At 50.2% G+C, this 15,661-nt stretch overlaps 1 protein-coding gene across 1 annotated transcript in view; it reads right to left on the bottom strand.

Moving 5' to 3' along the window:
- Window positions 1–15,661, bottom strand: part of LOC105504593 — a 124,948-nt gene that overhangs the window by 4,974 nt on the left and 104,313 nt on the right. Inside the window, 3 exon segments of the mRNA XM_011932125.1 lie at window positions 360–424; window positions 4,307–4,516; window positions 4,854–4,956. Coding sequence (XP_011787515.1) covers window positions 360–424; window positions 4,307–4,516; window positions 4,854–4,956 — 378 coding nt within the window.

Genomic DNA, 15,661 nt, shown 5'->3' on the forward strand with positions numbered 1-15,661 from the left:
AGCCTCCCGAATAGCTAGAATCACAGGTATGTGCCACCACACCCGGCTAATTTTTTTGTATTTTTAGAAGAGATGGGATTTCACCATGTTGGCCAAGCTGATCTCGAACTCCTGATCTCAAGTGATCTGCCCGCCTCCACCTCCCAGAGTGCTGAGATTACAGGAGTGAGCCACTGCACCTGGCCCGGTACTTTTGAATATATTAGCCATCTCACTTCACAACAAGAAGAAATCAAGCCAGCATTTTTTCCCCATTGTACAGATGCAAAAACAAGATCAGAAAGGTTTAGTAATTTCCCCAGATTGCACAGTGAGGTAAGATGCAGGCCACTCTGGCCGAAAGCCTGTGTTCCTCTCGCCTCGCCAGCTGTCTGTTGAGAGCAGCAGCAGGTAGTTGGTGTCGTACTTCTGGAGGGTGGGGAGACTAGGAGGGAAGAAAGTCACTGCCAGGGAGGCAGAAGGACCCCCAAAGACAATTTTGTCTCTATTTGCAATTTTCCCAAAGGTTGTCCCTGCCCCCTGGGTGCCCTGATGTGTTTTCTTCAAGGGAACATTCTGTGTGGGAGGCTCAGAGGTTGTCTCTGTGAGTTTGTACAAGGAATGGATGATAAATAGCAGTGGGCCTTGCTCTGCTTCCCTGTGCCTTGTGACTTTTTAGGTGCATTTAGATGGGCCACCCAGGTTGACTTGAAGCTTTCAATGCCCACGTGTGCATGCAAGCTTTCACAGAGCTCAGCAACGGAAAAGACGTTTCTCCATTCCCTCTGGTCCCAGGCAATTCAAAACCTTTCTCATCTGATTGCTCTTCTTAACCCTTCCAATTGCTGTTACGTTGCTGTTCTTCCCCCACTAAGCCAGCCGACTCATCTTCCCTACCTTCATACTCCATCAAACCAGTCCCCATACCAGGTCACCCAATTAAGTAACCGTGTTCAGGTGAAAGTCTTCACAAACCAAGAGCAGGTACCGTGTTACCTTTTAAATAAATTCTGAAGACCCAACACTGTCAGAAGGAGTTAGTGGGCTCAGAGTTGATTTTCTAAGAGGAGCCTCTACTCTTAAACCATACCGTGTCTCCAGAGCTACAGCCAGAGGAGATGAACTGTGGTTCTGAGAAAGCAGAACTATGAACCAGTGTAAGCAGAGAGAGGAACCGTCTGGCCCTGTTAGTGGCAGATACGAAGTGTCCTTACTCTGCTATTACTCAAAGGTGGTTACCAGTTAAAATTATTCCCCCAATAGTTGGCTATTTCTTTTCTTTTTCTTTCTTTCTTTCTTTTTTTTTTTTTTTTGAGATAGAGTTTCACTATGTTGGCCTCAGAGTTGAGGCCCGGCTGGTCTCAAACTCCTGTGCCTCAGGATCAAAGGCCTCAAGTGATCTGCCCGCCTCGGCTTCCCAAAGTGCTGGTATTACAGGCATGAGCCACTGCGCCCAGTCCTATTTTTTTGTATTTTTAATAGAGACGGGGTTTCACCATGTTGTCTAGGCTGGTCTCAAACTCCTGACCTCAAGTGATCCGACCTCCTTAGCCTCCCAAAGTGCTAGGATTACAGGCGTGAGCCACCACGCCCGCCTTATAGTTGGCTTTCTAAAGACATGAAAACACAGTGAGAGATAGTGTAGAAAGCATCAAATGACTTTTTAAAATGTACAGATTCTTTGACCCCCCCACACAATTTTGCTCCTACGAATTTATCTTAAGGAAAGACTCCTATTTGTACAAAGATCTATGTACAATATATTCTTCTCAGAATCTTCTATAGTATTGGAGAAATGGAAACCAACCAATTGTTCAATAAAAGGGACTGACCAAGAAAATGAATGTGGCTATTAAAAACCATGTTGTAAGAAAGATAGTGATGTGGCAGAATGGTCATAATGGACTAGGATCAGGGAAGGGGGGCATGAATGATAGGGAAAGCAGGCCGGAAAATAGTATGTACAATGGTACGTGCATTTATAAAGAAAAAGGACTGGGAGGAGAGAGAAAGAAGGCTAGAAATCTTTGTAGCAAAAATGTTAAAGAGATTTTCTCCAGGGTAGAGAATTATGAGCAATTTTTCTTTTTTTGTGTGCTTTTTGGTTTTCCACTTTTGCTACATTGAGCTCCTTTGTAATTAGGAAAACCATCTTTTTAAAAGAGGTGGTTTTGTTACAGGTCCTTTGGCTCAGGGTTCTGTAGTTGCCATGGGCTGTGGTGAGAGCCTGGAGGTGTCTGCTCAGGGAAGAGCAGCTGCCAGGTGGGGTCCGGGATGCAGGTGGCTATGCAAGCGGCTCAGCTTGTAGGAGAGGTGAGCTTGGCTCATGGATTCTCCTCCGTGATCGCTTTTCCCACTTCCCCCCCGCCCCCCGCCTCCCTGCACTGATCCCACAGGGGACAATCAGTATCCCAAATACCCAGCCTGTTAGACATAGTGTCTGATCGAAGATCGAGTTCCTCGGATTAATGCTGGGTTGAAAAATGACCCAAGAGTCCCTAGAGATGGAGCAGAGCTGGAGTGGACCTTTGAATTTATAACCCAGCCTCCCAGCACTGGGCCTGGGCACCACACAATTTTGACAGATGATTCTCATGAGAAACTTTCAGTTTCCATTTGATTATGGGCCCATAAACACAGATTGCAATTGAGCAGAGTTAGGGCTCTGCCTGGATTGGACCTGCCAGGGCTCAGGGAGCCTTACTGGATGGCTCTGGCCTGCCTGTCACCTGCTGGTTCTGAGCTGCTGCCTGCAGCTATGCATGTGTTGTGATGTGGCTGTTGGATGTATCCACATGCATCTCTTATGTGGGCATCTGCCTCTCCCATTAGCCTGGGCAGGGATGAGTCTTTCCAATGGATCATCCAATCGTACCATCTTTGGGTGGTAGTTGTGTCTGCTGGTTATAGGAGGTTTCAGCTAACTTTGGTTTAGGGTTCACCATCTTACTTTTACTTTTTCACTCACTCACTCATTCATTCACCATTTGCCATTACTGAGCAGCTCTCATGTGTCAGAATACGGACTTAGTAACACCAGGCAGACTCAGGGATACCAAGAATAAAGTCTCACTGCTAGCATCAGAGGAGTCACACTTAAGATAGTGTCACATGCATTAATTTAGAAAAACGTTCAGGGAGCTAAGAGAACACAGAGGATGAACCCCTAGGCAGGAGGGAGAAGCCAGCCTAGGCTACCAGGAAGGGAGGCTGTTCACTCAATTCATCTCAACAAGTGTCTGGAGTAGCTGCACTAGGCTAGACCCCCAGAGGATTAGATAGAGACAGTGCAGTGCCATAGGCTAGACCCCCTGAGGATTAGACAGAAATGGTGCAGTGACATTGTTCCTACCTCCATATTGCTTACCATTGTCGAGTATTTCTTCCAGCATTCTAGGGTAAGACTGCTTCTTGCTCACTCCCTCTGTGGGGAAAATATTAGGAGCTGCTTCAGGACCCTTGAGCACAGGGACAAGATAAACCGATAGCAGAGGGACACCTGCGGGGTCTGGAGTCTTCAGCTGGAATGAATTCAACAAATATTTACTCACCTTGTGCCAGGCACTCTTCAAAGCACTGGGCAAGCAGAAGAGCCAAAGAGGCAAAGTCTACATTCCCCTGGGGAGAAAGAGAAAGAGACCATCGTCGAAGGTGCACGTGCGTAGGTAACGGGTCAAGTGCAGAGAAATGCAAGGAAGAGACTTCCGTCAGAGAACAGCTGAGAGAGGACGGAGGGCAAGTCTATGTTTATACACAGGGAGAAACGACGGCAGCTTGGATTGTGGTAGCAACGGAGGAAGTGGCTGGAGGGGACCGGACTGTAGATGCATTTTGAAAGTAGAGCTTTTAGAGCGAGGGCTGTGGGAGACAGAGAGGAGTGGAGGATGATGGCAGGGGTTTCAGCTTGAGAACTGGGGAGTGAGTTGCTATTTATTGAGGTGGAGAAAACTGGGAGAGGAACAGGTTTGGGGGAAGCCACTTCTATCCCATAACTGTGGCACTTGATGGCTGTCCTAGGAGACTCTCACATGCCCCACCCCCCACACCCCCACCTCATAGTTCCTGACCGGTGCTGTGGTGTGCCCTGTCTTTTCGTGACCCCTGCATCGGCCTTTCTTCCTTGGCTGATGCACCATCTGCACTGCCCTCTGTGCTGCAAATGCAGCGGCCAGGCTTTTTGCACACCTTTTTGCTCAGGCCCAGTTGCTGCTGGGAGACAATGCCTGTTCTTCCAGGGTTCCCCGCCTCATGTAAGCCACAGCACACTGCCGCTCAGAGCCCAAGGTGACCTTCCCATCCTGGGCACAGGAGTCAGGCGATTCAGCACCAGCCCTGGGCCCTGAGGCCTGTGGATGCCGCTGCCTCTTTTGCCGTGCTGCGTGCGGTGCCGGCTCCTTGTCCATAGAAACGCCCGGGCCCACCCGTGGTTTGCGAGGCCTCCCGCCCCGGGTCTGGTTTGCACCAGCCTCTTTTGTGTACCAGCTGCTCTGGCCGCCGCTCTTTCATGCCTGCTTCTGGGAGGGCCTGGCTCCGCACCCTGCACAAACACATCTGGACTTCTTCAGACCACATGACAGGAACAGCTGCTGCCAGAAAGAAAAGGACACAGCGGCCCTTTTGTAATCACTCTTGATTGTCTCCAGCCGTAGGGCACTTGTGTTTTGGTCATAGATTTAAGGACTTCCAAGATGTTTCTAGGAGCATGTCATTGCCCCAGGCCTGGCCGTGCCTTCTGTGGTCCAGGTGGCAGCAGGAAAGGGTAGAGGCATTGGGACCGAGCAAAGAGGCCCCTGTAAGTGTCTGTCCTGAGGCTTCCACCTTCTAGGATAGGACAGGGCACACAAGGAGGAAGAAGGCAGCGATGTGGCTGTCACCCGCCGTAGCCACTTGCTGGTGTGGCTGACACCAGCCCTGGGTCCCGAGACAGCAGCCACTTCAGGCTTTCAGGCCCAGGGCTGGTGCTGAATCTCCTGTCTCCTGTGCCCAGGACAGGAATGTCACCTTGGGCTCTGAGCTACAGTGTGCTGTGACTTGCGATAGACGGGGCCTGGTGGCTTCCATGGTCTCTTGTTGACTCCACCTGCCAGTGTCTGCATCTCTTTGCCTGAGGGCTTTTTCTAAAGCTGTAAAAGTTTGCTTTGTCAGAAGAGGGGAAATGAATATCCCCCCCCCCCCGCAGAGCAGCCCTCAGCTAGTGGCTGAGGGGACTGGGTGTATAAATACCCCAGCTACCTTGCCCTCAGCAGGGAGGACTTGGAGGCATCTGTTCTACAGGTCACCAGAGGACCCCGGAGGATTAAGCTCCAACTGCCAGCATGGGTGCTTGCTTGATCCCCTGCTCCTCCTCCTCCCCTGCTGCCTGTCCTCCCTGTGTCCCCTCCCGCCTCCCTGGCAGTGGTCCTGTATCTCCTAAAGGTACACAGGATCCTCCTCTCAGGACCTGCTTTTGGGCGAACCCGAACTAAGACCAGTGACAGCAAAGGTCTATGGATTTAGGGATTGTTTTTAGGGCAGTTCAAACAGGTACCAAGAACCTGTGGGATGAACACATTAAAAGTGGAACTGCGCAATAGTTTTACTTGGAGTCAGCTTTGAACGTGCCTCAAGTTCAGAAAAAGTGCACAAAATCGGCCCTTTATAAGAAGGAACCCCGCTGTCACTGAAGGAAGGGGTTCCTCTGTCTCTTTCATCTGCCTCCATACAGGAACATTTTAAGCCATTTAAACCTCCATATTCCCGAGTCAGAGATTTGGGCTGAACCTAGGAAGCTATTTTGACATCATATAGGACTATACTGAGACAAAGTCTGAGGGAAAAGCGGAGAGGTCTGTCCGGAGGCTTAGCCTTGGCGGGGTATGTGGACATGGTTCCTTCATTGGCTGCTGTCACTGGTGAGGTGGAACTGCTGGGGTCTGGAATTCTTTAGCTTCACAATTCAGCCAGTGGGATTGTTTTCTGGGTAATCATGACATCAGCCATGGTTCAGAGAATCAGGAAGGTCAATCTTTTTTTTTTTTAGATGGAATCTCACTCTGTTGCCCAGGCTGGAGTGCAGTGGCGCAATCTCGGCTCACTGCAACCTCTGCTTCCCGGGTTCAAGTGATTCTCCTGCCTCAGCCTCCCGAGTAGCTGGGATTACTGGCATGCACCACCATGCCTGGCTAGTTTTTGTATTTTTAGTAAAGATGGGGTTTCATCATTTTGGTCAGGCTGGTCTCGAACTCCTGACATTGTGATCTGCCCAGCTCCTGATCTGCCCACCTTAGCCTCCCAAAAGTGCTGGGATTACCGGCGTGAGTGTCCGTGTCCAGCCTTTTTTTTTTTTTTTTTTTTTAGATGGAATCTCACTCTGTTGCCCAGGCTGGAGTGCAGTGACACAATCTCGGCTCACAGCAACCTCTGTCTCTCAGGTTCAAGTGATTCTCCTGCCTCACCCTCCCAAATAGCTGGGACTACAGGTGCCTGCCACTACACTCGGCTAAGTTTTTGTATTTTTAGTAGAGACGGGGTTTCACCATGTTGGCCAGGCTAGTCTTGATCTCCTGATCTCGTGATTCACCACCCCACCGGCCTCCCAAAGTGCTGGGATTACAGGCGTGAACCACTGTGCCCAACCAGGAAGGTCAATCTTTTCGCTGACAGCATGGGAGTCACACCGCAGTGACTTAATTGCCACATGTACCTCACCCACTCCCCCAAACTCACCCTGTACTCATGTTCCTGGATGAACTAGCTTTGCAAATATCAGCCATGTGTTTCCATCCTGAAAACGCATCCCCTGCATCCTTTATGGAGCTGACCTGAAATGGCCAACATGGAGGACCGGCCCCTTCTGGATCAGCTGAATTTCAAATCAACATGATTTGAAAGAGCCGAGAGTTAGCACACACGTGCTCTCTCATCAGCCGCTGGCTGGAAAGACACATAATGAAGGATTCGGCAGAGCTTACGATACCGCTGGCTTTGCGACCTTGTGAGGCGCCTGTTTGCAAATACTTCCTCTGATACACGAGAACACACAACATCCTATCTGAGGTGGGTGGTTGTGACTGAAGAGACCAAACAGACCTCAAAGAAACACCTGCCACAGAAGTGGCAGCTCTGACTGTGGAGCCAAGAAAGCTTCTGCATTGCTGCCTCCCTGTCTAAGGGTGGAATTCTATTTATAGATATATATATATATATATATCTACTTTAAGTTCTAGGGTACATGTGCCCAATGTGCAGGTTTGTTACATAGGCATACATGTGCCATGTTGGTGTGCTGCACCCATTAACTCGTCATTTACATTAGATATTTCTTAAGGCTGGAATTCTTTTAATAAGCAGGCCAGAGTAAGGTTCTGAGAGTAAGAGGGAGAGCCAGCCTCCCTGCTGTCCTGCCTGAGAAGCTGGGGGCTGAGGTTTGATGGAGGAAGACAGGACAGAGAGGGGCAGGATGTCCAAGTATCCTTTTGGATGTATCACAGCGGTGCCTGGTACCGGGTGGGGGCAGACCATTTCTCCAAGGGCTGATGCTGTTCTGAGAAGGTGTCTTGCCCACCCAAGCTATCTCTTGGTCCCAGACTTGTCCAATTTTCTTCCCAATAACAGGCAGCCAACACCGTGCCCTCTTTGTGGTGAGACTGTACTGCAGTTGGAGAGAGAGCCCTGTAGGCAATGCAGAGTATTCCCAGGGTCACTCCCAAACGTTCATTCAAGCATGGCACTAGGCCAGGGCTCTGCAGAGAGAGACACCCTGAGACTTCTGATACCCTCTGGGATGAGAGTGACAGATACCAGTCAAGGATCTCACCAATTCATCTCCCGTGCCCCAAGCAGATGTAATTCATGATATTCCTATGTTCAACTGGGACACAGCCTCAGAATCCTTTTGCATACTCCAATCCAGCAGGCAGCCACGAATGCCGAGATCCAGAGCTCACACCAAGATGCAACATGCTTTCCACATCTTCCCTGGGGACTTACAGTTTAAAATTGATTCCCTGATACCAATAACCATGCAGCAGATATGCAGATACCTCGATAAGAAAAGTCTTCGTGATCTATAATAGCAGATACAATCATTTACCCTGCCTAAAAGCTAAGGGTTTTTGCCACACTGTCAGGTTTTGAAGCAGAGTATCACATGATTCGTGTTCCTGAATTTGACACGGGGGAATCCTCATCTGAGTTGAGGAGGATATAGCAATCTTCACTAGCCACTCTCAGGAGGTCTCTGCCCAGGATACAGGATCTGGACAGAGAACAAAGCAAAGAGGACCGATGTCTCTATCCTCAGTAGCATCTCTCCAATCTGCTCCTACACCTCTGGCTCTCCTAAGCTCCCCTCAAGTAGGTGATCAGATAAATTATCCTCTAAACTAGGAAAGGTACTATTAATAATGACAGCACAATAACAGGTAAAACGGGAGGTGTCCCAGGCAAACAGGAAAGTCGGATCCCCATGCCCACGGGCCCTCTACTTTTGTATGGGAAGGTGCATCTGTGTATGCCGGATGTGTGTGTAGGGGTGGGTGTGATTTGGTGGGTGTGCTATGGGGTGCTGAGCAAAAGCAGATCCTTCTCCTGCCTAGGGATCAGTCCCTTCCTCAGCCCTGTGTCCCCTCTGGCTTCGCCTGCCAAGGCTCTATCAGGTGTGAGAGTACGGATCGATGGAGCTCCTGGCTGAGCTGATGAGGCTCCCAGGGACTAGAGCAATTAATTAAATCTCTTCCCAGCTCTCAGCACAAGCCCTGTGCCGCTGCCAGAGTCTTTTAACTGCCACTGGAATGGGTAGCTCTTAAAATCAACGTCCTTCTCTTAAAACCAACATCCTGCTCAGCAGTGCTAGGAGAGGGAGGCTGGAGAAGGCATGGAGCTGGCCTGTCCAGCAGTCCCCACCTCCCATTTGGGGCAGGTCCCAGGAAATGCTTCCTTCCAATAGCTTCTTCCCTGCTGTGCCCACTTTGGGAGTTTTTGCAGCTATGAGATTGTTGACAAAATGCAGATAGTCACACATGGGAGAGACTTCTGAGATCTTAGAGCCCAGCTGAAGATCCCTGAGGGAAAAGGGCTTTCTGGACACCCAGGCTTCCTGGGAGGGGAAGGATGTTCCAGCTCTGGTCTTGGCTGATATCACCGTGGATGAACGAGACCCAGATCTAGCTGCTACAGGTGCTATGGCGCATGGGACAGAGGACGCACACAGCACTGGCTGTGGAGTCCTGTTGTGAGCATCCCTGTTGAAAGAAGTAGGCAGGAGACTCTCAGGACCAAACAGATAGAGCCCAAATAACCTGGAAATAAATTGCATGAAGAGCCCTGGGCCATGCCTTCAGGAGCCAGGGCCCAGAGGAATCGGGCTGTCCAGAGCAGCCTCTGTGAGAGCTGCTGGGGATGCAATGGTTTAAAGCTGCCTCTTGACTCTGAGATTCTGGACTTTGATTCTGCAATGGGCTGAAACCCAGCATCCAATGCAGAACAATAGCTGTGCTCTTGCCCTCCCTGACCCCACAGAGGGAGGTAGTGGCACAGTTCTATCCACACAGCCAATAACGTGAAAATCACCTCTATTTGGAATGCATTAGGATTCCAATTTACAACAAATTTCCTTTCCTAAACTTGCTTGGCTTTGCAGACATGTGTCTCTGACAGCAGAACGAGGGCAGGGCCCCTGCATGCCAGGCCACAAAGAGGGACCTGGCAAGGAGTCCTGAATTTTCAGATGAAAAGTCTGCCTTAGGCAAACTGGGAATGAATGCTGATGTAACTTGGCATGTATGTGTGTGCGTGTGCACGTGTGGGATGAAGGGTCTGTGTGTTTTGCGGGAGGCAGAGACCCTGGAGACCCTGCCTAGTGACAGTAATTGCGGATGATGATGTCTGATAATCGGATAATCATATTGATGACAACCATCATCTCCCTCACACTTGTGGTGGCCCAATGATTTCACCCATCACTTTGGTTTGTCTTGTGCTTGGGCAGGTGCACTAGGGCCCCGTCTTACAGATGAGAATGCTGAGGACCAGGGAAGCCCATTAATAAGGTCCCACTGCTGGTAAATGACAGACTAGGATTGGAAGGCTGCTGTCTGCTTTGGGAGGCCCTATGCTTGATTGCCCCTGAATCTGACACACTCAGGCGGAGTTGCATTAAGCTAGGCCAGCTCCCGGAAGAAGTGGGTCTTAGCCCTGATGAGGCTAAGGAAGCTGCAGTGAGGGTGGTGTCCCATGCTCCCTTCCCCACCCAGGGCTGTGAATCATCGTCCAGGCCTTGGGGATGCAGGATGGGTGTCGGAACATATGACAGCTTTGTACATTTTTTTGTGCTCCTGACAACGTGAGCAGAGAAAGCTGCAGGCTATTAACTTACAGTCTGAGGGTCTGGGGTAGATGTCCCAGTACTGCATCAATATGGCAGCTCTGTCTTCATTAAGGTCCTGGACAGGGGCAAGACCCAGCCTGCTGAGTGCACTGGGCTCTGGGGTCATGGCTCTCTGCCAGGGCACCCCAGGCCAAGTCAAGGCATGTGGAGGGTAGACTGGGCTGTGAGCAGCTATGCCATGGGCGCCATCCTTGCTCCCTCTCTTTGAGAACTGCAGAATTAGCTCCTGGTGGTGGGTGGCTGAGCCCAACTGCTGCTAGCTGGATAGCAGAAGGGCAGCGGGCAGCTTCCTGGGCACCCCCATCTTGGTGCCTGCTGAGCTGTGGCAAACCCAGGTCTCTCAGGCTGAAGGAGAACAGGCCTGCCTCCCTGTAAGAGTCCAGGGCAACAGCTGTGGGACAAGGCGGTGTGTGGGATTGGGAGGGGAGCTCGTAGAGGGTCAAGGAGGCAAAGGGCTGTGTCAGATCTTCTGGCCAGAAGTGACAGAAGATGCACCTCAAAATGGCTTCATGAAGACCAAAAGGGCGGGCATGTCTCTCACTGGTTCCCTTGACTGAAATACCCATGCCTGGCCAAACCTGGGGCTCGATGGTGGAATCGAGATTTGGTCTCTGGATTTCTCAGCTCTGCTTCCTTCTGCATTGGTCTCTGCTCAGGCAGTTGGGGCAAGATGGTGGCCCACAGCTCCAGCCCTGGGAAAAAGAGAGAGCTTCTCTTCCTCAACCAATAAAAGCCAAGCTTGTGCCTGACTGAATCACATGGGCATCCATGAACCAGTCCTGTGCTCTGGGAGTCAGGAGTGGGGTCAGGTTCACATGGGATGTGATGACAATTATGTGTCCTAAAGCTCAAGAACAGGAATGAAGGCTGGGTGGCCCAAGGAACGGCCACTGACCATTAACAGGAACAGTATCAACCTGGATCGGCCTGAAAATTCTTGGATGGAGGTGTGTCCAGGAGAAGAGAGGGAGGGAAGGAGGGAGGAAGGTATGCGTGTGTGGATCAGTGAGCACTGCAGGCTCCCTTCAGAGACAGGGAGAATTTACCACCGAGCACCAGGGTGCAGCCATAATGAGCCTGACAGGCCCTGTTCCCAGGAGGGCGTCAGGTGTGCACCATGGAGGTGTTGTGCACACCTGAGTGTGTGTGCAGGTGAAAGGGTGAACTTGCTCCCTGGAAACACCACCCCCAGACCTTCCCGAACCCCATCCACAATAACCAATATTTCTCTAGTGCGGTGGACACAAGGCTTTCCACATCTCAGTCTCCCTGGGCAGCAAGTGAGGCTGATACCATTGGGATCTCCGTTTTAACAGGTGAGGCAGGGCCGGTCAGCACTCGCAGCAGTAAGTGGGCTGCCTTGGCTGCCTGGGTTGGATTCTGGGCTCTGCCATTTACTAGCTGTGTGACCTTCAGATCACTTGCTCAACCTCCTTGTGCCTCAGTTTCCCCATTTGTAAGAGGAGCTGATAGCACTTTCCACACCATGTGGCGAGGGTGAGATAAGTTGGTATGTATGACCTGCTGAGAAGGCTGCTTTATGTGTTGCAGGGAAAGAGACCTGGGCCTCGTATCTCAGCCTTTTGGGCTCAATCTCGTGGCTGAACCACTGCTTTCCAGAGCCCACAGTCAGGTGCTGTGCAGCTCTGAATAGACCTTTCCAGTGGAAGGCTCTAGGGCTCTCCTGTGGATGTTCCTTCCTGCAACCCGGAGGGCAAGCAAGTCAGAGGTCCTCTGGGGCCAGTGGGCCGGTGCTGAGCAGGTGAGGCTGCTCTAATGGTTATTAAACGTCCCAGCTGGTGCTGCGCGTCTAAGTGTGGCTGAGTGTGGGACCCGCGAGGCCCTTCTCCTATGATTTCAGCCTGGTCTAAGGGCTCTGGGGGAGTGGGAGCTGAGGTTCAGGCATCTCTTCCTTCAAATGGATATATGGAATAATGCAGAAGATGGTGGCGAGAGCCAATGGCATGAAGGAGCCAGGTGGAAGGAAGTTGGACTGTTTGCCTGCTGGGGAAAGGAAGGGACACTGCCGTACCCTGCTGCTGAAAGTGGGGTCCACAGGCCAGCAGCACTGTCACCACCTGGAAACCCTGTAGGAAATGCAGAACCTCAGACGAACCCCAGATTTAGGGTATCAGAACCTGTTTTTTCAAAAAATTGTTAATGAGACAGGGTCTGGCTCTGTCGCCCAGGCTAGACTGCAGCAGCGTGATCTCGGCTCACTGCAACCTCTGCCTCCTGGGCTCAAGCGATTCTCCTGCCTCAGCCTCCTGAATAGCTGAGACTACAAGTGCATGCCACCAGGCCCAGCTAATTTTTTGGAGTTTTAGTAGAGACAGGGTCTCACCATGTTGCCCAGGCTGGTGTCAAACTCCTGGCCTCAAGCGATCCTCCATCCTCAGCCTCCCAAAGTTCTGGGATTACAGGCATAAGCCATCAGGACTGGCCAGAGTCTGTTTTTTTTTTTAAATGAAATTTAATTTTTTTTTGAGATGTATCACTCTGTCGCCCAGGCTGGAGTGCAGTGGTGCAATCTCAGCTTACTGCAACCTCCATTTCCTGGGTTAAGGGATTCTCCTGCCTCAGCATCCTGAGAAGCTGGGATTACAGGTGTGTACCATGACACCTGGCTAATTCTTTTTGTAGTTGTTTAAATAAGATGACTTACATGCGCTGAAATGCTTGAGAAGCACAGTGTTAGTTATCAACCCCAGGGAAGGTTTCAGTTCCCCCAGTCATAATGAGCTTCTACGGGGAGTTCCAATAACTAAGAGAAAGAGCCTCTGATACAAGTCAGTGGGCGAAGCACTAGACTTCATTTCTAGCACTGTGCTGCCCAATATGGCAGCCATGGGCCATGTGTGGCTATTAAGGTTAAATGTATATTAATGGAGATGAAGTACAGTGAAACATTTCAGTGCTTCGGTCACACAAGTCACATTTCAAGTGCTCAGTAGTCACACGTGGCTTGTGGCTGGTATATTTGTGGCACCAATTACTGAACAATTCCCCTATCACAGAAAATTATGATGAGCAGTGTTGGTCTAGTGTCTGACAGTGTAGCCATGTGCAGAGACTGACCCAACCCCAGCTTTCCCTGAATGGCGGCTTCCCTTTTTGGTGGCAGGGGGATGGGGGTGGAGGTGGTGGATGGGCAAGTGACAGTTGTGTGAAATTCAGAAGTGTGCAATTTGGGTGGGGAGGGGCACTGCAGCCCCAGGAAACAGCTGCATGAGCGAGAACATCTGGTGAAAATCAAGGCTTGAGTTAGTTCACGTGAGACACACTGGAAGGATGTTAGAGATCGTTTAGCTCAAATCTCCCCCTCCCCTTCCTATCACCCATTTAATAAACCAAGACCTAGAAGTCTAAAGAAAAGAGCAGTGGCTAGAGTTGAGTTGGGTTTTGCACTTCAAGACCAGTGTTTGATGTATTCTGCTTGTGGGACAGTGAGACGAACTCTGTGCCTGCAAAGAAGGTTTCAATGAGGTGAGTAAGAGGTGCTGGAAAAGACATCACATGAGAGAGCACCATTCAGGAACCCAAGAACTTGCCTATAGCCTTGCGGGGAGGTGGCCAGAGAAATCTGGGGGAGGCACTGGGAAAGAATATTTCATGGTGGGGGCAGGAGGGGTGGGCAGCAGGGGGAAGGAGGACCTAGGCTAGGAAGGGCTCAGCTCCATCCCTGACCATTCATCTATTAGATGACACCTGCATGGGGCAGAGGCTGGGGAATGTTTCACCAATATGCCTGGTCTCTTCCTCCTTGGTCTGCATTTCTGTGCCTCCCTACCCTTCCCCAGTTAGGTGGGTCCAGGAGACTGAACTCTGACCCACAGAATCTGGGCAGAAGAGTTGCTGCCATTTCCAGGGCTAGGCCCTAAAAGGCTCTCTCTACCTTCTCTGGTAGCCCACCCAGATGCAGTTGATGCAGTGGAGCATCCTAGAAGACTAGAAGACTACCGCAGCCTAGAAGACTACCGAGATACTGGAGAGGAGATGCCTTGTCCCCAAAAGACTGGGAGGAGTGGAACATCCCAGCTAGCTCACTTTAGGCTATTACTGCAAGAAATTAAACCTGTATAGTGTTAAACCATAGAAAATTTTGGGGATGTTTGTTATAGCAGCTGGTCTACCCTGGCTAATACACTGCATGTGGGGTGTGCTCTAAAATTTCCATCTCTTCACCATACCCCATAGTCTTTGAAAGATATTTGTAGGTCACTGAAGAGGCCATTCTTTTCCCTTCCCTCCCTCTGTTTCTTTGTTCTCAATTCTTCCTGTCTAGGAGTTCTGTAGTCACCTCCAATTGGCCCTTCAGGTTCCCCAATCCAGAAGCAGTTCCTATGAAGGCAGCCCCAGGTTATTGCCATATTCATGGGGTTTTCAGGGTTATGGCAGGTCCTAGGACAGAGGAAGTCCCTGCCCATCACTTCCTCCAGGAAGCCTTCCCTGCATGTTTGGGTTACAAATCATCCTGTGCATTCCCATAGAATATTGTCAGTGATGCCCACATTCTTTGTGGCCTGCTGTATGGTAACATATACACTCAGTACTCTGTTGTGATTTACTTGTCTTACTTGTCATTATTCTGTGGGATCCTAGAGAACTCCATCACTTCTACTGTGAAGCAGCAAGAGCCAGACATGCAGATACCCACTGTGGGAGGCAGCTTCTGATATGGCCTCCAAAGAAGCACCCTCCTGAGATTCACACCCTTGTGTCACCCTCTCTCCTCCAGTGCGATCCAGACCCACTGAGTTGCTTCTAATGAACTGAATACAGTAACAGTTCTAGGAGATTAGGCTTTAAAAGACTGGGTTATATTCTCTCTTTCAGGTACTCTGTCTCTCATTCTCCCTCTTGCTTGATCAAGATACGCTCTTTGATGAAGTAAGTTGCCATGTCGGAGAGGCCCATGTGGCAAGGAACTGAGGGTGGCTTCTGACCACCAATCAGTAAGGAAATAAAAGTTCTGAGTCCAACAACCCATAAGGAATGGAATCCAGCCAACGACCACATAATGAGGTTTGAAGTGGATTGGCTCCAGTTGAGCCTTCAGATGAGACCTCAACCTCAGTTCACACCTTGATTCCAGCCTTGTGAGAAACCCTGGCCAGAAGACCCAGTTAAGCCATGTCTGGGTTCCTGATCCCAAAGAACTGTGAGATAATAACTGTGGATTATTATAAGGTAATGCATTATAGGGTAATTTTTTTTTTTTTTGCAGCAATAGAAAACTAATAAACCAATGAAGAATATTTTAATGAAGGAAGGAAAATTGGTCCTCATTCAAGCAGTAGGGTAATTGGGGTTGGA

This window comes from Colobus angolensis, unplaced genomic scaffold (genome assembly GCF_000951035.1).
Source record: "Colobus angolensis palliatus isolate OR3802 unplaced genomic scaffold, Cang.pa_1.0 Scaffold1, whole genome shotgun sequence".
Taxonomy (NCBI): Eukaryota; Metazoa; Chordata; class Mammalia; order Primates; family Cercopithecidae; genus Colobus; species Colobus angolensis.